This window comes from Martes martes (assembly GCF_963455335.1).
Source record: "Martes martes genome assembly, chromosome: 3".
NCBI classification, from domain to species: domain Eukaryota; kingdom Metazoa; phylum Chordata; class Mammalia; order Carnivora; family Mustelidae; genus Martes; species Martes martes.
This window is the reverse complement of record NC_137890.1, coordinates 127,901,778-127,923,653: the sequence shown is the minus strand read 5'-3', so window position 1 is coordinate 127,923,653 and position 21,876 is coordinate 127,901,778. Positions and strand designations below refer to the sequence as shown.

At 42.3% G+C, this 21,876-nt stretch overlaps 1 protein-coding gene across 1 annotated transcript in view; it reads left to right on the top strand.

Annotated features, from left to right (window-relative positions):
- RAPGEF4 (Rap guanine nucleotide exchange factor 4) overlaps nt 1-9,586 on the top strand; it is a 235,901-nt gene extending 226,315 nt beyond the window's left edge. The window contains exons 29-30 of the mRNA XM_080798411.1: nt 5,277-5,331; nt 8,300-9,586. Coding sequence (XP_080654537.1) covers nt 5,277-5,331; nt 8,300-8,427 — 183 coding nt within the window. The 3' untranslated portion in view covers nt 8,428-9,586. The remainder of the gene's footprint in view (nt 1-5,276; nt 5,332-8,299) is intronic.
- The last annotated feature ends 12,290 nt before the right edge of the window (nt 9,587-21,876 follow it).

The window sequence follows — 21,876 nt, the reverse complement described above, 5'->3', positions numbered from 1 at the left end:
TACATGAGGATCCGAGTAAAATAACCAGGTGATGTAGGTGTGGTTTTACACATGCTCGGCAAGGAATAGCTGATGGAGATTCTTTATTTGATAACACACAGATGGAGGCAGAGTCAAATCAGTAGGGGCAGAAATAAGAAAAGAAGAGGCAGTGTGGGAAACAGGAAGAACACGGTTGGCAAAGATCTAAGGGGAAGAGAAGGAAAGACAAAATCTGCTCAGGGTAGGCATTTAGAAGAGGCCTGAAGTCCAGGAGCGGCTTCTCAAAGGCCTCAGAGCAGAGAGGCAGCCTGGCCTCAGAAGAGGGAGGCTGTTCTGGAAGCTGTCTGTGTGTGGGAGGGAGGTCGAGAAAGTGTAACAGGGCAAGATGGCATTGCCTGCAGGGCCTGCTGGTCTGAACTTGAAAAGAGACGTGAAAGTCTGCTCCTCTTCAGGGACAGGAGAGCTAAGGGCCTGGACAGAGGTGGCCAGAGAAGCTGGAGACAGCTGTGAAGGCCTGCTTGACTCTCGACTTATCTGGACAGGCGTGAAGGTGTAAGTTGGCCAGCCCACTCCTGTGGGCTGGGAGCTGCCAGAAAGGTAAACAGGGAGGCCCAGTCCCAAGGGCCCAGCCTGAGATGAAGCCCCTCCAACCCTTCATCGGGTTCAAGGGGGATTAACTTACGCAGCTGGAGGGAAATTTGTGCTTGGGACCGTAGCCTCAAGGCCTCTTGCCTGTGCCAGGCTGGGCCGCAGACAGCCCCTTCCTTGGACAGCCTCTTTGTCTGTAAGCCTGGCCCCCAAGAAGGACATTTGCTTCCGAGTTGCTCAGTTTTCAGCTAACGAAACACATGAGGGTAGGTACAGAGTCCTTCACTTGCCACCTGCTTTTCCTTCCTGAGCTTCCCTCTGCGGGTTCATGTCCAGAGGGAGATGTGTCAGCCTTCCTTTGGGCCCGTCTCCCAGCCTCGTGGGTGAAGAACTGCGTGAACATATTAATTTGTGCAAATAAACCCCAAAGACCTAGACCAAGACGGGGTCTCCGGAAAAACGGTGGCTGTGTGCAATTTAAAACCTTTTCCACAGTTCTGACTGTGGACTGCTTTCTTGGTGAGAGGGCCCGAGCGGGAGCAGAATCTAAGGTGGTGATTCCCAGCAGAGGGTGGGGGGAGCCCATGGAAGTCCAGTCCGGTGTGGAGAGTGGGATTCATACTGCCCCCACTACACTAGCTCAGAGTGCCTTCTAAAGGAGCGAATTCTCCTTGCTTGGCCCCCGCCTTACAAACTGCTATTCTCATAAGCCTGTTGCTAAAGGGCGTGTGTCATAAACCTCAGGTTTGCTGAGATGGGGAAAAAAGATGAGAAGCTTTGCCTTGGAGTAATCGAGTATTTTCTCACTGGCCCGGCCCCATTGCAAAGCTGCCTGGCCTGCTCCAGGCAGGCCAACCGGCTCCGGCATGATCGTGAAACCTAGGGTGTAATCTTTGGCTTCATCCCTGCTGCGGCCGTCGGATAACAAAGCCTGTGTCTCTTTAAAGTTCATTTCTGCCAACCTTAACTGAGAACACGGGCAAATACATGGCTGTCTGCCGTCAAAAACAACATGTAAGGCTTAAGTCCCTGAAGGACTGAAAGACTCTTAACTAGATAAATGCAGAATCCTCCACTTTGGTCCAAGAAAGCAAGTGCACGGCAACAGAGAGGGAAGCTGGGTCCAAACAGCAGCTCATGAAACAGGCTCGAGGTTTAATTTGCTAGTAGTTCGGCAGATGCCAGCAATGTGACTTTTTTTTACCTTGTGGACTCAGATGTGTAGCCTCATCCAGACCAGGGAAGGAAGATAATCATTCTTCTGCTCTCTGATTTGCTTAATCTAGGGCACGATGCTAGAGGCTGCCCTAAAGAGACCCACAACTTGATGAGTGCTGTGAAAGGTGTAAACCTGGCGATTCACAGACCTGTACCCCTGGGGATAAAAATACATTATATGTTTATTAAAATAAATAAATTAATTTAAAAAAAAGAGACCCACAACTGTCAAATTGTTAAACTGAAAATTGTTAAAGAAATTGGGAATGTTTAGACCAAATCAGAATAGACCTAGGGGCAGAGGGGTGAGGAGATGTCCACAATGGCTGTCTTTAAGTGTTTGAAGAACTGTCCTAATAAGGAAGAACTAAACGGGGCGCCTGGGTGGCTCAGGTGGTTAAGCTTCTGCCTTGAACTCAGGTCATGATCCTAGGATCCTGGCAGTCCCACATAGGGCTCGCAACTCAGTAGGGAGTCTGCTTCTTTAAAAAACAAAACAAAACAAAAAGAACCGGAGGAACTAAATGTGTTTGTTGTGGCTCCAGAGCTCACAACTAGGATCAGTAGGTGAAAAGCAAAGGGAGACCAGCTTTGACTCACAATGGTAAAGAAATTTCTAATAGTCAAGAGATGTATAAAAATGAAGGAGGCTGTCCCGGCAGGAATGAGTCGCTCTCAGTGGATGGCTCCAAACAGCCGGAAGCTGGTGTTGCTAGGCAGGCTCTGAAAGGAAAGGGATTATGCACCTTGCAGACACCTGAAGAAGGGGACCTCTGAAGCCTCTTTCACGGAGTTCGGGGGGGGGGGGGGGGCTTGTAGGTGCAGTGGTTAGCAGCTTACCGCAGGTGTCCGTGGGTGCAAAAGTGGGTGGAGTTAGTGTCCAGCTAACCCTTCTCCAGCCTTGCGAAAGCCTTCTGCAGGCGTGCGTCCCCTGGGATGCCAGTGGGGTTCACGCACGCTTTTTGCACCATTGCCAGGGTTTACGGGGGGCAGCGTGACCATGCAGACCTCACAAAAGAAAACCACAGTCCTCAACGCAAAAGCCAGATTTGGATTTCAAACTTAAACTGAAGTTACCTTTGAGGACAATTAAAAAGGATACATCAAAATTAAAACCATTGTTAAAATTAATCAAAGATTTAGAAAGGTAGAATGAACTCCAGAGCTGGAAACTACTGATTTAAACAATTGTTCTCACATTTTAAACCGCATAATGAGCTAAAAAAGATGAAGCCTCAGAGTATAGCTGTAAAGAGTAGTCTAAAACCAAAGTCAGAATGAAATGTTTTAGCTTTCGAAACTAAAAAGCAGAACAATTACTCCCTGCAAAATGGTATAGGAAGAGGTTTCTGACCCCTGCTAATTGTTTTATTATTCTTCAGAGGGGCACACTGGCAGCATTTCCCAGGGTTTTCGGTAATTACACTCCATTCAATATCTGAAGAATTACAATAATTCTACGCAGGATATACTTGTGCCCTTCGGATGCAAAGCCGAGAGAAGTGAAAAAACAACTTAAAGTAAATTAGCAGGGAAATTATCATGGTTCCTGTTTATTTCAGGGCTCCATATATCAGAGGCTAATTATACATTGTATGTTACGTTTTCTTAGAGGTATTTGTAATGTATTTCTCGTGCTGATCAACGGACACGCTGGTTTCTAGGGCCCTTTATGAAAATGAAGTTCCAACTTTTCCAATTGCCTCTTTGTGTATGAGAAATTATCCAGTGCAGACACATGGCACGTAATGTTCCCAGAGTCCTCAGAGCAGTTGTATTCAGCAGAACACTTAGAATGCTAAGTGTTCACATGTACGTCCTTTGGAAGCTTCGACTCTTCTGTGAATTTCTTTTCCTGCCAAACAAGCTGGGGGTTTTGCTTGTTTGTTTGTTTTTACCACTAGAGAAGCTTTCTCCAAGTCATTTTCTATACTTTGGCAAGCCAAGGGTCCATGAGAGACGAAAGCAAAGACTGGAATTACATAGCTACTCAGAGATAAGAAAATCTCTTTTCCTGGCTGGAGCCTTATCAATTTTCTGCTAGTGTTAGAATTAATCCACCATCTCTGCGGGACCCCCTTTAGAGTCTGAACAGCAAAGGTGTCCTGAGACAATACACAGAGCCTGGGGGTCCCAGCTACCGTTAAAATATCCTGAGCGAGAAATGTACATCCTGGCTGAGAAATGGTGCGTGGGTCTCACCGATGTTTTTCCTCATGTATCTGCCTTTCCTATTTTTTCCTCCTCTTTTCTTTTGTCTTAAACTAAGTTGAGTGTAGTGTAAAAAAATTCGCTTCTAAGTCTTTATGGCAACCAAAACATCAAGAAACTAAGAGGATCACTTAATGACAAAATGAACAAAGGTTACATAAATTATGATCTGCTCATAAGATCGAATACCAACTCATTTTTTTAATGTTTTAAAATGCACGTGGCATGGAAAACAGTCACAATGCAAAAATTTCTATCAAAACAGAAAGATGTATGTACACTATGACTTAAGTTTTCTGAGATAGATGCTTTTACATATTTATTTTAAAGCATTAAAAGAATTTACCAAAATATAAATGAAGTGATATCCTAAGTGATTTTTACTTTGCTCTTAACATTTTCTGCATTTTCCCATTTTCTAAAATGTGCACGTGGTAGTGTGACGATAAGAAAGGGGAAAAAAAAGGAAGGAAGGAGGGAGGAAATCAAATAATGAAGATTAACATTAAAGCACACACTTCTGGGGCACCTGGGTGGCTCAGTGGGTTAAGCCCCTGCCTTCGGCTCAGGTCATGATCGCAGGGTCCTGGGATCGAGCCCCGAGTCGGGCTCTCTGCTCAGCGGGGAGCCTGCTTCTGCCTCTCTCTCTCTCTCTGCCTGCCTCCGCCTACTTGTGATCTCTGTCTTTCAAATAAATAAATAAAATCCTTTAAAAAAAAAAAAAAAGCACACACTTCCTGCTGGCAGGTTAGAAGGGTCGGTGATGCACAGTGTTTATTGAAACGTGTAGGTAGGATAGTCTGATTGCATTTAGTCAGTAGAATCTAATACCTCCTTACAGAGTCCTGTTTACTGGGAGGAAGAAAAACTAGCCCTTTTCCCCATCTTGGATAGTTACAAATTCTCTGACAAAAGTTCACCACAACCTTGGGAAGGGATGGTGAAAACTAGGCCTGAGGGGTAAGTCTCAGAAGCAACAGGCTGATGTTTATGTCAGAGGCACAAGCGAACAGCTGGACGAGAATTATGCTGGACGAGAATTATGCCGTGAGGATTCCTCCTGTGGGAAGCACCTTGCTTATGGGACTGTAGGTCCCTCTTTCAAGTCATTAAACCGGTTCTCCATCAGCCAGTGGCCTCCAGATAATCAGTGTCTCAGAACAGGCTTTTTTTCATGGTCCCAGGTATTCCCACGATAGATAATGGCTTGTTTTCTTTTATGGATTATACGCTAACCTTCCCTGTATTTCACTTCTTTTTTTCTTTATTCTTTCTAGCGCATGATTGCAAATACTGCCAGAACAGTGAGATACTGCAGGAGCCAAGCCTTCAGTAAGTTAAATGCTGCTGTGTCCCATAATCTTGATCTGGGTGATCGAGTCCTTTTTAATGAGGCTATGGAGACATTCTAGAAGTCTGGACAATATCTGATCGTGTCAGGGACACTTCAGACCATGAATGCCCATGGGATAGGGGCCTTGCGTTGAAGGATTTTCTAGTTGTAAAACCAGAAACTAACCCTAGGAATATTGTTTTATGAATGAACTTAAAGAGAATAAATGTGCTTTTTCTGGTGTGGCTAGAGACGGCTAAGACACCATTGCCAACAAATCCCGCCTCAAACCAACTCTGTTTATGACTCACTGCTTGATGTTGAGAAATTCACATCAATTTCTGATGACTCAGCTCTGTCGTTTATAAACCAGGAAAGATATTATTTATTGTCTCTTGGGGTGTTGCAAGAACGCATTCATGTGTATAACTTGTTTTCAAAAGGCCCCATAGCAGGAATTCATTATTACATTTCTAGTATTCCCAGGTGAATTTAAGATGTTCCTCCTAAATCTAAACATACAGCACTGTAACTGTTACCATACAGTGCTTTAATATAAAACTATTACTACTAATAAATAGCAATCTTGAACTGGTGGGGATTAAGTTGCATCACAGCACCAGATCATCCTGCCAGACCAGAGCTACCATCTCCTGGGCTGGGACTTGGGGTGGGGCGGAGCTTCGGGTCCCTCCAGCTGGGCTGGGAGTCAGAAGGCCGCCCCTATAAAGTTCTTTGCTAAATTCATTGTATGAGTCACTTGAAGTCATTTGGCTTATTAAGCCAACGCGATAATTTGAGATGGACGTGACTGTGGGGCTTAACTCCCCCCCCCCCCCCCAATCAAGTAAACCTTGTTCTAAGAGACTAGAAGTTTCTCAGCTTACGAATCTGAGCTATCTTTACTCTTCCTAGCCCAGGACTGGCCCAAAGTGAGGGTTTGCTAACACAGGATGCCAGACCTGCTAAATGTTCATTTGTTAATGTAAAAGGGAGGAAAAAACCTAGGAAGAATAATCTTAACTTGGAGAACAAGTAGACCTTTAAAATTCTTATTCAAGTGGTCATGCTTCCTCTTCCTTCCAAAGTGAGAATAGTCTTGTATACCAGCAACTATCGCTCTGTGGATTCTAGAAGAATTAGAGTGTCTCACATCTCTTCACCTAGTAATTTACGGTCTGTGTAAAGACATGGTCTTCAAGCCGTTATATAAGTGAATATGAGAAAATCTAGGTGATGTCAGTCTACAACAAGACCCATGAATCCAGGGCCCTTCAGGAGGTCCAGGAAGGTCCTGAAATTAAACACAAAGTTTTTGTGCCTGCGAGGGTTTGTAGCCTTGAGAAGGTTCTCAGCGGGCTCTAAGAGCAGAAGAGCTGCTGTAGACTATGTTTTGTTCCACAAGCCTCTTGGGAAGTACATCCTACATTCTCCTCCATCTCCTAGAGAAGTCAGTGGGGGTGGGGTGGGGAATTACATAGCTCTCCGTAAGATGCCCACTGCATTGGTTGAAGTTATCAGGAACTGCTGGTAAACAGCAGCTGCTCGGCGCTGAAGTCAACAGTCTATAGATAAAACTATAGGAATAGATTCGTAAACATTGTGGGAATATGTACAATGTAATTACAGTATATTGTACATGGAGAGTACACTGCCAGGGAAAAGCGAGGAATTAAACACTGTGGTATTATTTATATGTGATAATTATACTGATGAGTTTTTTCTTAGAGTGAGTAGGGGCCTTTGTAACTTTGCTCTGCTTTTCTGTGTTCAGACCTGCACCCCTACCCTCCACCCCTGATGCAGATGGCATTCCAACTATCTCTGCGAGTGATGTGTGGATCTAAGCAGAGCAGATGGACTGCAGAAGGCAGTGGGTTAGAAGGGGAAGAACCCTGGCCGGGAGGCTAGACTCCAGCTTGGCCACTCCCAGTGTCTTTCTAGATGACAGCCCCGTGCTGCTGATCCATCTGTGGGGCAGAGGTGGTCCGGGGCCCACAGCACAGGTGCTGGGTCTAACCAGAGCATCTTCCCCCCTCTTTCTGGAAATAATGACACCATTATGAAATGAAGAGATTTCCTAGGAAAAGAAATCCAGATCACTCATTTCTCTAGAAAAGTAGGAAGATCAGGCAACTCCGGGGGGTGCTGATGGCCACGTGGCCCCGGCACGGGGGAGCTGAGGAGTCCCTTCCAAAGGGAGCCGTGGTTCCAGTTCCCCACTGTCAGATTTGGCTTTCCTCCTTCACGTGGATTCTCTGCGGAAGACTCTGAGCCCCTGATGCTCCTTTCAGCCTGGTTTTAGAGAAAGCTGTTAACTTCCGAGCTCCCCGGCTCACGTGGGGGAGGGGGAGTGGATGAGAAAAAACAGTAACTGGAATTTCAGAACAGGTCGAATTAGGGAATCAAAGGTCTAATGGACCTTGTGATTTCAGCCCACGTGCGCAGCCTCAAAACCCACACGTGGGTGCAGGAGTGCTGTATACCAGACTCAAGTAATGAGGAGAGTGGGACTTGCTAATCTCACTGGCTTGTTTCAGTTCCGCCAGGGTGTTCAGCGCTTTTGCTAGGGGCTTATGAAAACTGTCTTTTTGCCATCAGCCCTCATCCTGTATCAAAGGGGGCAGAGAGCTGAGTGTGAGACACAGGTGGAACGGAAAGAGGAAGCAATTTTAATGTATAACCGATGTATAGCCATCAAGTGATGCTCTCACTTTTATTTGGTGCCATTTTTTTTTTTTTTTTTACAACATGCAGTATGAAGGAAAATGATCAAATAGGTGATTCCAGGAAAGGAAAGGGTGAGAGAGAGGAGATGGACATATATTTCAATGAATATGGTATGTTGAAAGGTTGGAATGGAAACTTGGAATCCATGATAAATGTAATAAGTAATGGGAGGAAACAGAGCTGTATCTTACATGCATATATTACGCAATGCCAATTTGCTCTTTTCTCCTTCAACAGATCCCGATGCAGCACAAGCTAATAAGAACCATCAGGATGTCCGGAGTTATGTACGGCAATTAAATGTGATTGACAACCAGAGAACTTTATCACAGATGTCACACAGATTAGAGCCTCGTCGACCATAGACATTTAAAGTGCCCAGAACAATGGTTTGCCTCCAGTCCACAGTTTTTCAAAAATGCCATTTACGCTACTACTGACTGTCTTGTCACTAGAAAATTCTACAACACAAGCAGACATGCAGCCTGAGACATCTCAGGGCTGCAGCTTACCAGCGTCCTGACAAGAGAAGAAATTCTTTGACTTGCATAAAACGTTCACACTCTAGCTTAGGACCCTCCAATTTGTGGTCACCCTATTTTATTTCCAATTGTGCCATCCTCTTTGCTGAAACATAAATTAAGTCCCACATGAAGAGCTTGGTGGGAATACCATTGTCAAGAGACATAGCAAGTCCCTGATGGTTCTTGTCAGAGAATTGGCAGGGGGAGATATGCTACAAATAGGGTTTATGTGACTACGTCTGTGGTGGTCTAGTTTCACAGTTTTTAATCTCAACACCTTGATTTGGAGCATGGGGTTGGAAGGTGTTGAAGAATCATGTAAATCCAAATCATAAGCTGTATTCTAGCATCTTCATAGTCTTACCTCTGAAGGAGTTAAACCCCACCACACAACTATAAAACATTATGGCTGTTTATGTAATTTAGGGAGGACTGGTCTGTAATTTCTGAATGATATCTAGAATAATATTTATGTTTACAATGTAACTTTTTTAAACTTACAAGTCAGGATTACATACAAAAGAATTCCACTAAGAAACTCCAAGGTTCTAAAAATTGCCAGCGTTAAAATAAAAAAAAGAAAGAACATTTCAAAAGAGCACAATATGCACAAAACATTTTTCAAAATTAAAATATTTTCCTGGGCATTAAAAACCTTTACTATTGGCTAATTATTATTACTGATTTAAAAAAACCACATATTTTCTGGACTTAAATGTTATTACAAATATCTTAATTTTCAGCAATTGTTTTGCACTTTCAAATAGATTGTAAATAGTTCACTCAATCAATGGTATAGAGTTATTTATTTGCTATAATAATAGATATTGTGCCAAATGATTACTTTTTATTTATTTTATTTAGTATGTAATTTTGGAGTACATTTTTTCCTCTTTTCACAATTAGGCTACATTTAATGTGTAGGAATTGTATGTATGTATATCTTCTGTAAATAACAGCTAGTATCTTCATTAAATATAATTGTTGACAAGAAAAGCTCATGTTATTCTTGATTCTTGTAATATGGAAAGGGTAACATTTTGGTATGGGGGGTCCCAGCTTTTTTTAATTGAAATAAAATTCAGATACTATAAAAATCACCCTTTTAAAGCGCAAAATGCAGTGCCTTTTAGTATATTCACAAGGTTGTTCAACCATCATCACTAATTCTAGAACATTCTCCACATTCCTGAGAAAAAAACCCATATCCATTAGCAAACACACCTCACTCTCCTCTTCCCCAGTCTTGGGAAACCACTATCTGCTTTCTGTCTCTGTAGATTTACCTATTGTGGACATTTTGTATAAATGGAATTATATAATATGTGGCCTTATATGTCTGATTTCTTTCACTTGGCATAGCATTTTCAGGGTTAATCCAGCATGTATCAGTACTTCATTCCTTTTTATGGCTGAATAATATTTGATGATGTGGATATACCACTTGTCAGTTGATAGACACTTGGGTTGTTCCACTTTTTGGTTATTAGCAACTATGGAAAGGCACAATTTTAGAACTGCCTGGTATGGGGCCTCATACCATTTCTCAGTGATTTAAGCACTTAGTAAATATTTGATGAAGAGATTTCTAAAATTCTTTAAAGTCCAAATATGTCTCTATTTTTTCTTGTTAGCATTTTCCAGTGTGTTCCAGGCTATACTAGTCTTACAAGCTCACAGACTATTCCTCCAAAAACAGACACACAACTGCAAAGCAAAAAACAAAACCAGGATAGTATCTTCAAATAAATTTGTGAGCCCCTGCACAATACACAGCCCATTCTTAGAAATGATTCCCAATATTCATTAACATATTAAAGGCTCTGAGAAGTCCCACTGCAATCCCTCCTAACACAGTGGAGGCTCACTTTGAGAAATGCTAAAGCAGGCAAATGACTTTCTGTGTTCATTCATATCATAGTTCAAGGTCCCCAGGGGTTTTGTTTTATGCAGTGTTAACCTCCTACCTAGTGGAGCATAATGCCTGGAATTTACTAGAGAATTTTTTTTAAAAAGTTACTGAATAAATTTTTTTTGAAGCCATCATTTTTCAGCATTTCATTATCTGATAGGCCTCAGTATTGACCGCAAATTTTCACCATTATATAGTTTTCCTTTCCTAGATAATTTTGAAAGCTGAGAAATGAAGCTGATAGCCTGTCCCTTGAGCATTCTTGCTCTTGTTTACTATTCTTTACTTCCTTCCTTCCTCACTCTTACTTTGTTACTTAAAAATTGGTATCCTAGGGGTGCCTGGGTGGTCCAGTCGGTTAAGCGTCTGCTTCGGCTCAGGTCCTGGGATGGGGCTCTCTGCTCAGCAGGGAGTCTGCTTCTCCCTTTCCCTCTGTTGCTCCTCCTCCTTGTGCTCTCTCTCTCTGTGTCAAATAAATAAAATCCTAAAAAAAAAAAAAAAAGCTGGTATCCTATGTCTAATAGCCTCTTTCCCCCAATTTCATGGTGACTGACATCTTTTGACCTTTTAATTTAGTTTCGACATTATTCAGAATTAATACATATCCCCTTAGGCTTCCAAATGAGAATAAGGGAGCAATGGCAAAGTAAAAGAACTCACACTCTAAATATGGAAAGTAGTAGCCAGGCAACCTTTCCTGAAGCAGGAGATGCAGTTAATATTTTAAAACTTGCAAATGAGCCAAAAGAAAATGAGAGGCCTACAGGGTCACAAGAAGGATAATGAGGTTTGCTGGAAGACATGAAAAAAGAAGAAAGGATGTTTTTACCAAAAATGCCTGCAGAAAATTATACATGTGAGCATTTAACATACCTACTTAGCAAGGTCACTGGCACGATGTACAAGAGCTAAGCCTTTCCAGCAATTTTTGAATACCATGCAGGTTAAATAGATTGCTCCTGAATTCAATGGCATTTCCTCTTAAATATCAATGCAGATCAATGACCACCACTTTGAGGAAATGAAAAGAAATGTATTCTGGTTTTAAAATGTGCTTTTATTTTTTTAAAAGTCAGCGTAGGACACGCAGTGTGGTAAAAATGAACCCCTGCCTCGAATGGCTTTCTTTATACTGTCAATCTAAAATGTATGACATTCCTTGCTGTGGAATAATCTTCATTTTCTCTATTTGTTTTATGTTGGGGAGGAAGAATTCCTCTGCCCTTCACGGTCCTTGTAGCTGGTCTAAGAATCAAATTGATATGAGACAGATTAAAAGGAGAAAATCAAATAGCTTACTTAGGGGGAACACCCACACAGACATGGAAATCTTAAACACAGTCAGGCAAAATGAGGTCTATGTGTCATCTTGAACTAAGAAAGAGGGAATAGGGGGCCGCAAAGGGAAGGGATGAAAAAAGAATGGAAAAGAGTAAATGTTTGGTAAACACGTGTTTGCTGGGCCACTCAGAAACAATGGGACAAAGAGAGGACGTTGATCAAGCAGGTCTTACTAGGTTTTTCCCTGTCTGCAGTACACAGTTCGCAGTATACCGTGGTTATGCATGGTGATAGCTGTCTTCCTAGAGCAGCTCCTCTGTCTAAACTCTTTCAAGCAGTTGAGGGGAAGGTGAAGAGCTTTCCCTGAATCTGCTGGGGTTGGATTGCTTCTTTTTTTTTTTTTTTAAAGATTTTATTTATTTTTTATTTGACAGAGAGAGAGATCACAAGTAGGCAAAGAGGCATGCAGAGAGAGAGGGGGAAGCAGGCTCCCTGCTGAGCAGAGAGCCCGATGTGGGGCTCGATCCCAGGACCTGAGATCATGACCCGAGCTGAAGGCAGAGGCTTTAACCCACTGAGCCACCCAGGCGCCCCTGGGGTTGGATTGCTTCTTAACTTAAAATCATCTTCATGCCAATGTTGCCCACCTTGGACAACCTGCCCTTGGGCCCTACACCTACATCGAGAACAGCACGGTGTTAGATGGTCAGGTTACTTATAAACTGACTTATAAACTTTTAACTTAAAGAACCTTTAACTTAATTAGACATTGTCAGTTAACTTCCTATTCACTCGTTCATTAGCGAATCGTGGTTGAGGGACTTACTGAGTGCCCGGCCCTCTATGAGCTCCGCATTCAATGGTGAGAAAAACTAGAAGGTCCCTATTCTCCTGGAGCTTATCACCTCGTGGGGGAGACAGAAAGTTAATCAAAGAATCAAACATAATATAAAAACACTCCCAGGGAAGCATCTGGTGTTCACGGACATGTAATAAGGGGATTTGCACTGATCCGAGGTAAGGAAATATTTCCTGTGGAAGTGACGGTTGACCAGTACTCCGAAGGATGAAGATGCTAATGAGGCAGGAGAGAGAAGAGTATGTCCTAAGCAGGGAATAATCTTGGCAGTGTGAAGGGCAGAAAGCTCACTGTGGCAGAGCCGAGAGGGCGCCGGGGAGCATGTTCCAGAATGTGCTGGAGATACTAAGAAGCCTCAGAGCTGCGAGGACTTCCAGGGCTTTACAAGGAACCTCACGTTTGACTAAGAGCAGCGGAAAGTCACCGGGGTTCTGGAAGGGGTGGGGGGGGGGTTGGTTGCATTCCTCACGGTAGCCCTTGGAGGGCAAGGTCATTGCTCCATGTTACCACATTGCGGGGACATGTGGTGTCATCCCAAAGTCCTTAATAACTGTATTATGCAAGCTTAAAGGTAAGGCAGAGGCAATTGTGGATAATGGCAAATATTAAAAGCAGCGGAGAACCCAGACACTCACACAGAGTCAGACCATCCCCCCTCCTGACTCAGTCCACACTGTACCACTTTCTAATTTTTTGTGACAAGACATAAATAAAACTTACCATTTTAACCCTTTTTGAGTGTACAATTCAATGCTATAAGTACAGTCACATTGTTGTGCAACTCTCACCAGTATCCATCTCCAAAACTTTTTCCTCAGTCCATGCTGAAACTACCCCTCACACAATAACTCCACACTTCCCCTCCCCCAGCAGGCACAATTCCACTTTCTCTCTCTCTGAAGGTAGAGGTTATCTCCTATACGTGAAGGAGGTTCTTTTGTGTTTGGCTTGCTTCACTTAGCTTATGTTTTCAAGGTTTATCCCTGTTGCAGCATGTGTCAGAATTTCCTCCCTTCTTAAGGCTGAAAAATACTGCCTTTCATGCATATACCACATTTTGCTTATCCATTCATTCATCATTTGGTCTGTTTCCACCTTTTGGCCTTGGGAGTAATGCTGCCATGAACCGGGGTGTACAAGTATCTGCTCGAGTCCCAGCTTTCATTCTTTGGATCTGTACCTAGAGTGGAATCGATGAATTGTACGGTGATTCATGTCTAAGCTTTCGAGGAGTTGTCCTACTGCGTTCTGTAATTGCTCTACCATTTCATGGGCTACATCTGACATGGCCCATGCTTGCCCATATCCTCTCCTTGGAGACCAAGTCTGCCAGTGCATGGTATGGCTGCTGGGAAGAGTGGTGGCCGGGGCACCCAGGGCTCCATATGTAGCTCTCCGAGCCTGGAGCAGGAAGCTCCCATTGGCCGCAGTGTCCTCCTTTAAGCCAGCATGGTCCATGAGACAGTCTCAGCCCCAGCACTTGGTCCACCCCTGCTGCCATGTTGGTTACCGTGTTGCAAGACCACTGCCTGTGGCCTGACGTTGAAGGACTGGAGGAAATGTTACTAACCCCAAGAGAATAAGGGCATGGGAATGGGAAAAGTGCCTGCTTTGCTTTGGCTCCTTTGCACGTGCTCGTCCAGCAGTTAGGGAAAGTCAAGGATGAAGCTACAGGAAGCCAGCATCTTTGTTCTTGGGCCAACTTAAATTTGGAAAGATTGGGGCCAGGCCCAGCTATAAAGGGAAGTAAGCACAAGGCACTGTGAGCTCCTGGGCACCGGCATGGGAACTCCTCCAGACCTGGGGAACAGAGAGAGGCTGCGGCCAGGGCACGGGAGAGATGTCAGATTTGCCGTAGTCCCCTCTCCTCAGCCTGGCAGGGCGGGTTCAGATTCTACCTTGGCAAGAAGAGTGAAAATTCTGTAGGAGGAGGACCAACACAAGAGAATAATTGGAGCAAAAGTTGGCATAAAATTCTTCAGGACATGTTTTGCAGTACCTGAGAATAAATCTATTTAATTGCAGGCAGGTGGTGAGAGTGAGCGTCTCTAGCAGGCTAACCACAAGGACCTGGCAGGAATGAAGGACAGCTGATGGTTCCAGGAGGAGTTCTGACATTTCAGGGCAGAGAGACAGAGTCTAATAGTTCTAATAGTTCTCCCCAGTGAAGAGAGGGGCTCACGGTGAGGAGAGACAGCAGCCCTGAGGGCAGACAGATTCTGCATCAGCCAAGATAAAGCAGCTTTAGAAGGATGAGGAAAGCAGTGGTTCATTCACACTGTGAAAAGATAAACCACATCAGCAAGTGTATCAGTTGTTGTGTGTATTAGACAGGCTTCTCCAGAGAAACAGCATTGATGGAATTTGTGTACATATGGAAGGAGATTTATTTTGAGGAACTGGCTCACACAATTATGGAGGCTGCAGCATCTAAAATCTGCAGTGTGGGCCAGCAGGCTGGAGACACAGGAGAGCCAATAGTGCAGATTAAGTCCAACCTGGCTGCTGGAGAATTTCCTCCTGCTTGAGGAGGCTGGGCTTTTTGTTCAGTTCAGATCTTCAACTGTTTGGACGAGGCTCACTCAGTTGTGGAGGGCTTTCTGTGTTCTCAAAGTTCACCAGGTTAAAGGTTCACCTCATCCAAAAACAAAAATCTCCTAAATTAACATGGAAAATGAACCATGGCACTTAGTAATAAGCCAACCCAAATTTAGTGCCTTAAAACAACAATGACTCTCTGGGTCAACCGGGTCGTCCTGCCAATCCGGGCAGGGCTGGGTGGATCAGGGCTGGGGTCAGTCATGCATCTGCAGTCGGCTGGTATAGGCTGGCCTCAGATGGAATGGTTCATCTCTGCTCCACACAGCCTCTCATCCTCCAGCAGAGGAGGCTGGGCTTCCTTACTTGCAGGCTGGGAAGGGTTCCCAGGGAGCAAAGCCGGTAAGCGGTAAGTGAGAACTCTTGCCTCCCAGGCTCCGAAGAGGCTCACCCTCACTCTGCTGGCCAAAGTGGGTCAGGGCGCCCACCACGATTCAAAGAGTGGAGGAATGATTCTGTGTCTTGATGTGCAGAGCTTCAAAGTCCCATCACATAGACTGTGGATACAGGGAGAGGAAAATGGCCATCATTTTCACAATCTACTAGAGTGGGGCTAGCCCCAAAAGTGAGTGGCTAGAAGGGACACTTCTCTTGTTTGGGGCCAGTTTTTTGGGACCTGGTGCTTCTGTGGGAGTGAATCTAGCTCTTGGGGAAGGAACACGGAATATCAGAAAGATAATGGACTCTAAAATCAGGCGGATCTGGGTTTGACTCAGCATTTTCATGGGTATTGTCTAAAGCGGGTGCTGTCCCGCTGCAGAGCTCTCCTTCAACCAAGCTTCCTCTCACAGCCACAGCCTGCACCCCGACATGCGGGAAGCCTCAGCTGTGAGCACCTCCGAGCTTCAATTTCCACCTCTGCTCATGGGCACCCTCATACCTCCCCCATGAAGGCTACCTGGGAGTTCAATGAGTTAAGGTGTATAAAGCGCCTAGCACAGGGAGTGCTTGGCGCTCAGGAAATTTCAGTGTCTTTCTTGCCTCTGCGCTGTAAGGAGAGACAACAGTAAACAGAACTTCAGAACATTGGGAGTTCGCCTGAGAGTCTTCAGCCAAAACAATCATGAACGGATGGAAAAGGGAGGAAACCTACATGGCGGCTTCCAGCCATTGAAACTGACTTGAGGCAAAGGAGCCTTTGGAGAGTCTGGCCTTTCCCCTCATCCTTTTTCCTTCCCCTCAAAGGTACGCCAATTGCACAAAGCTGTTGCTGCAACCATCGAAAGGGGATACTGTTATCTTGAACAGACCCATTTTAAAAGTTATTTGCATGGACTGGAAAACATTTCAAATTACCAAGTGAAAGAGAGGAGAGGTGAAGAGAGTAAGATTCGGATTTTTTACCAACAGATCCAATATTCATGTATGAAGGAGGAGACCAGAAACTAAACCAAGGGTGACACGAGTCACACACAGATCACACTAGGAGTTAGATTTTAACCTGACCGGGGTGTTCATTTACGTGTTCAGTCCACATCACCTAGAAACAGTTTTACGTTGTATGAGTTCTTCCCAAGGAAGGGTTCTTCATTAGTGGTTCTGATCTCCTCTCACATCATGCTCACAGGCCATCATAAACTCCATCTGTATTTCTGGCTTCAGAAATTAAATTGAAGGTATGAGCCAGAGGGTCCACTAAATTAGAGATTATTGCTTGTGACACTCTGTGAGCCAGGTGAAGCTTGGTCCTTTTAATTAAGAATTTGCTTTCACTAACAACATGAGCAAATGAATAACATTAAGTCAACATTGAACCCACTTGTGGGAGGGAGGAGTGGTTGTGGGAATAACTGAGATAAGGTAGTCGTAGTATAGACCTGATGTGCAGAGTTCGCTTATGCATCAGAATTAGCATCTTTGGAGCAACTGAATACTGTCTGTAACACAGGGCAGGGAAATCTTTTGAGCAGCAAGAGATGATTGCTGGGGTGGGAAAAGAGGAAATTTTGTACTTCCACTTAAAATTAGAAGAAAGGTAAGATCAGTAAGGAATACAGAGTTTTAAATACAAAATTCTCTGAATGCTGACTTTGGAAGGGAATTTTCAGGATATGTTGGTTCTGTAATCAATTCTTTCCAACCTGTCACTTCACTTACCATTTATTGAATACCTACTGTATACCTGATACATGCACACAGTATTTTATTCTAAATACCTATGAGATGAATAGTCTTACTGTTTACTGATGAGGAAAACTGAGAGAAATTATCTTGCTCAAGGTCACATGCTTAAATTATGGCAGAGTTGGGGAAACCAAATGTAATCTGCTTCCACAACATATGTTGTTAACTACGAGTCCACGCTGTTTGACTCTCTTTTTGCCCCCAAGAGAACAGATTATTCAGGCTTTTGAAGCCACAAACTAAAAATAACTGAGAAGAGTTTAGGGAACCGAAGCATGAGATTAATTTTACCAAAATATTGTAAATGGAGTTTAGACAGGAGAGTTGGGTGTATTTTTCTCTAAAGTTTGTCTTCAAAACCAAACTCTGTGTGTGTATCCCTTCATAAAAATCTCATATATTGTATGTATACCATGGGAAGCCCTTAATTTCACAGGATGATAGAATATTTCTCTGCATTTGTCATAAAGAATCCACTCATAACCAGGAAGACACTTCTGTTGTATTTGAAACACTTTATCTCTTAAGCCAAGTGGTTGTTTTCATACGTGTTTTCATATTATTCTCTTTCCCTTATTTCATTAAAATTGGCTCCACTGAAGTTGAAGTATTTTTGAGAGATGTAAATTTACTGAATATTTTGTAGAAAAGATGGAGGGGGGGTTTTATTACAGAATCCCATGGTATTTCATTAAAAAAAAAAACAAAAACCTCACAGGACCTATCTTCTCTCCCAAATCTTTCTTCTTTGCTACCCATCATATGGTGTCCTCTTCACATTCCCAATTCTCCACCCCTCTAGTTTGCAGATCATCCTTGGGGACCCAAAGTCATATTTTCTTTTTAATGTAAATCAAGTTAATTTTCCCTGCAGCCCGAGCTCCAAATAGGAAAGTCCCCACTCTGACTGAGGATGAAGATGTTTGTCCTCAGCAAGCAGAAGACCCTCCTGTTACCAGGGTCATTCTCTTTAGAAGGGCAGTATAAAAGACAAAAATTTTTTTATCATAACAGGGAAAATTGTCTTATTTAAAACCCAAACTAGCTACGCTCCTCCTATCTCCTAAAGGTGGATGTCATAATTCATACCAGGAAAGTAAACCTCCCTCTTCTTTCTTTCCATTTCAGGAACCAATGGGAAAAGAAAGAAGGAAAGACGGAAGCGTCAGAGTTCTCAGGAATTCTGCGGTGTCCTAGCACACATTCAGCATGGACATACATTCATGGTAACAGGAGCCTAACCAAATCATTACCTTTCCACGTGGAGATAAATTTCCAGAATGCTCACTGACATCACTCTTCCTTTTTGTCATAATAAGCTTAGGGGACAGTTTTTCCCCTGCTACTTTTGACAGATCCTCAGAAGTTGCAGTGATATTTTTGATGCTCTTCATAATAGCAAAGGATTTCTACCAATTCCTAATTTCCTCCTGATCTTTACCATCTTGATAACTGGCCTCTCAAGTTGTAGCAAACCTTCCATCCACTGGGCTACTCTTCCTAGGTATTCTTCCTGGGTACGCTTCCAGTACTATCTCTCACATGTTTTTGTTAGCTCTCATGGGTTATAACTTCACAGTAGGAAAAAGAAAAAGTCCAAGGCATACTAGCACTAATTCTACTGTACTGGCTGAGTCAACCATGAAAATATCCTAAAGCATGCCTGCCAGTCAACTTGTCCCTCTATGTACTTGAAGTTCCCATTGAATCTTCCATTCAGGGCCATGTCCTATAGGAGAAAAGTCTGCTTCATAGCAGCAGAGAAAATCCATGCCAGCTACTTAAAATAGTCAACATAATTTTTCATTCTTAAACCTAAACAATAACTCATGATCACCAGATATCTGAGAAAACTAGTACCATAAGAAATAAAAGTAAAGGGAAATAAAAAGAAAAACTGACTCCAGAGGAAACAGAAATAATTCAGGTAACTGAATAATAGTAGTAATAATAACAGCAATATAATAGTGAATGTTTAGCATGTGGAACATGACCAATAATAATACATAGCATTACTGAACACTGACTCTGAGCCAGGTCCTGTTTTAAACACTGTGCATCTCTTTACTTATTTCATCCAAACAAAAACCCCATTATGGTCCTCATTTTACAGGTGAAGAAACTGAGGCCCAGAGAGGCTGATAAAATACACAAGGTCACACAGTTCCTATGCAGCAGACCCAGGTCTATTTAATTCCTAAGCCCATGTTCTTAGTCTCTACACTGTGTTGCATTGAGAGCCTTCCTTTTTGAGTTTTAGATGCTTCAAAGTCCTCACTAACATCTACAATGGGTTGTATGATGGATCAAGGGATCCATCAAGTTATCAAGTTCTTACATACAATGAACACTTAAGTTCCAGCCTGACTTGATGAAGTCTGGGAAAGGGCCAGAGCTTGAATTCGATCCCTATCTACATATGTATTAGCCATAAGACTACCCAAGTAAAGCCTACAACTTCAAGAATACCTATTAAGCATCATTCACAGTATGTTAACACTAAAACTTGCTGTATCCAGATCCCTCAGGCCTGGAAATAATCTGAATCATCTGAGATACATCTGACACTACTTCCTCCAGTGGCTGGAGATGTTGCTCATAGATAACAAACTGTGTAATCTAATACACTGAAACTTGTTACAGGGGTTTGTGCAACTAATTTGCATGGCAAAATGATCCAGAAAAACTCGTTGTATAGACAGGCCATGGTTGGTTAAGTGAGTCTGAATTTTGATTACTCAACTGAAATAGTTCAGTAGGATTTTGCAAATCTGACATAATTATTTTGAAATGTTTTCCCATAACAATTTGGTAAGGTCTGCTTTGTATTATTGAAGTAAAACACTAAGACAATTATCCAGTTATTTCTACTCTTTTACTTTTGCCTGCTCTCCAGTGGTGAGGAGAATTGTGATATGTAGGAATATGAAGACTAACCTCATGCATAATGATTTAAAATTGCAATATGTGAACATAAGGACAGAAATAAGTGGCATGTAAGAGACCTCATCTCATTGAAAATGGACGCTGGTACTATGGAAGGCCTGATAAGTAAGATGATGTGTGACACAAAGTGAAGCAAAGGCTTAATGAACCTCATTCTCTGATTTGAAGGTAACATGTCTAATCCTATTGTAAAAAACAAAGTCACCCCAGATTTTCTAGGTGTCAGGGAAGCAGTGAGTAGATTTATAAGAAAAGAAATTACACACACACACATACACACTCTTTCTCTCTCTCTCTAATACATATATTATCTTTTCCTATATATATTTGATATATAAATGATATATACATACTCCATTTGCTTACTTAAGGAAAGATCTAGAATCTATATCTTTTTAGAATACTGAAACTACGCTTAGGAAAATAAAATATTATGGTTATAATTTTTAAACAGAGAATATTTCTTATATCAGTGGAAGAATAGCCACTGAGAAAAAAGACTTAATTTCCTTTTATAAATAGCTGTGGATCAGAGTACAACAATAAGTTCTAACTCTGCTATTGCTGTGCATTTAAAGCCAAGATGATGACTGTATTGAAAAAGAGGGAAGAGAAAATCAATAGATTATTGCTTCAATGGAGCTCACAACAGTGCTGATTAGAGAACACAAATGGACTGCATAATAGTAAAATAACTATAAACTGGGGATGGATTTAAGCCTATGTTAAGACCATTCTTAACTGCATTGTATCTTTAGAAAACATGCTTTGAAATTACAACAGTAAATTAAATCTATTCGACTGCAAAATTTAATACATAAGAAATAGCATTTATTAATGATCTGGAAGAGGGAGTAAATAGCATGTTAATGAAATTTACAGATGATACTAAATTGGAAGGTGTTACAAACAACAATGTGGACAGGAGTTTAATACAAATGGGTCTTCAAAAGTTAGGGAAGGCCAATGGTGACCAAAAAAAAAAAAAAGGCATATAGAACTTTATAAAAAATTCAACTTGAGAAACAATTATATAAGAGAAGTGTGGGTGGAAAAGTGACCTTGAAATTTGATCAGGATTTCTGATATAATAAACTGGTTAATCCACTCTTGAGAGGTCCTAGGCCCCTTACTGGGAAGGAGTCATTCCTTCGCTTGTTTATCCCCTCTATAGGCAGACCAGAAGAACTATAGTGCTTACTTGCAGACTTTCTGGAGGCAAGCACAATGAAGAAAACAGAGCAGGTAAAATAGTTTTTAAAAATTGCTTATTGAGGAGAAAGGAAAAACTACTGAATAGGGAAGACTCATGATTACATATTGGTATCATCCTCTAATAAGGTTTACACTGAAAAATCTATAGATACCTGAAACTTTTTTTTATAAAAGATGGTTGATGTCACTTGATGGTTCATGAGCATTTATTCATTGGAACTAATAATTACCTTATGAAATACAGTTCTCGCTTTTCCAGATATCAACAGATAGAAGAGTTTTCCTTCTTAATCCCATGTGCCCAAATCTAATACATTTGTGATATTCTGAATGCCATATGGGATAATATCATTGG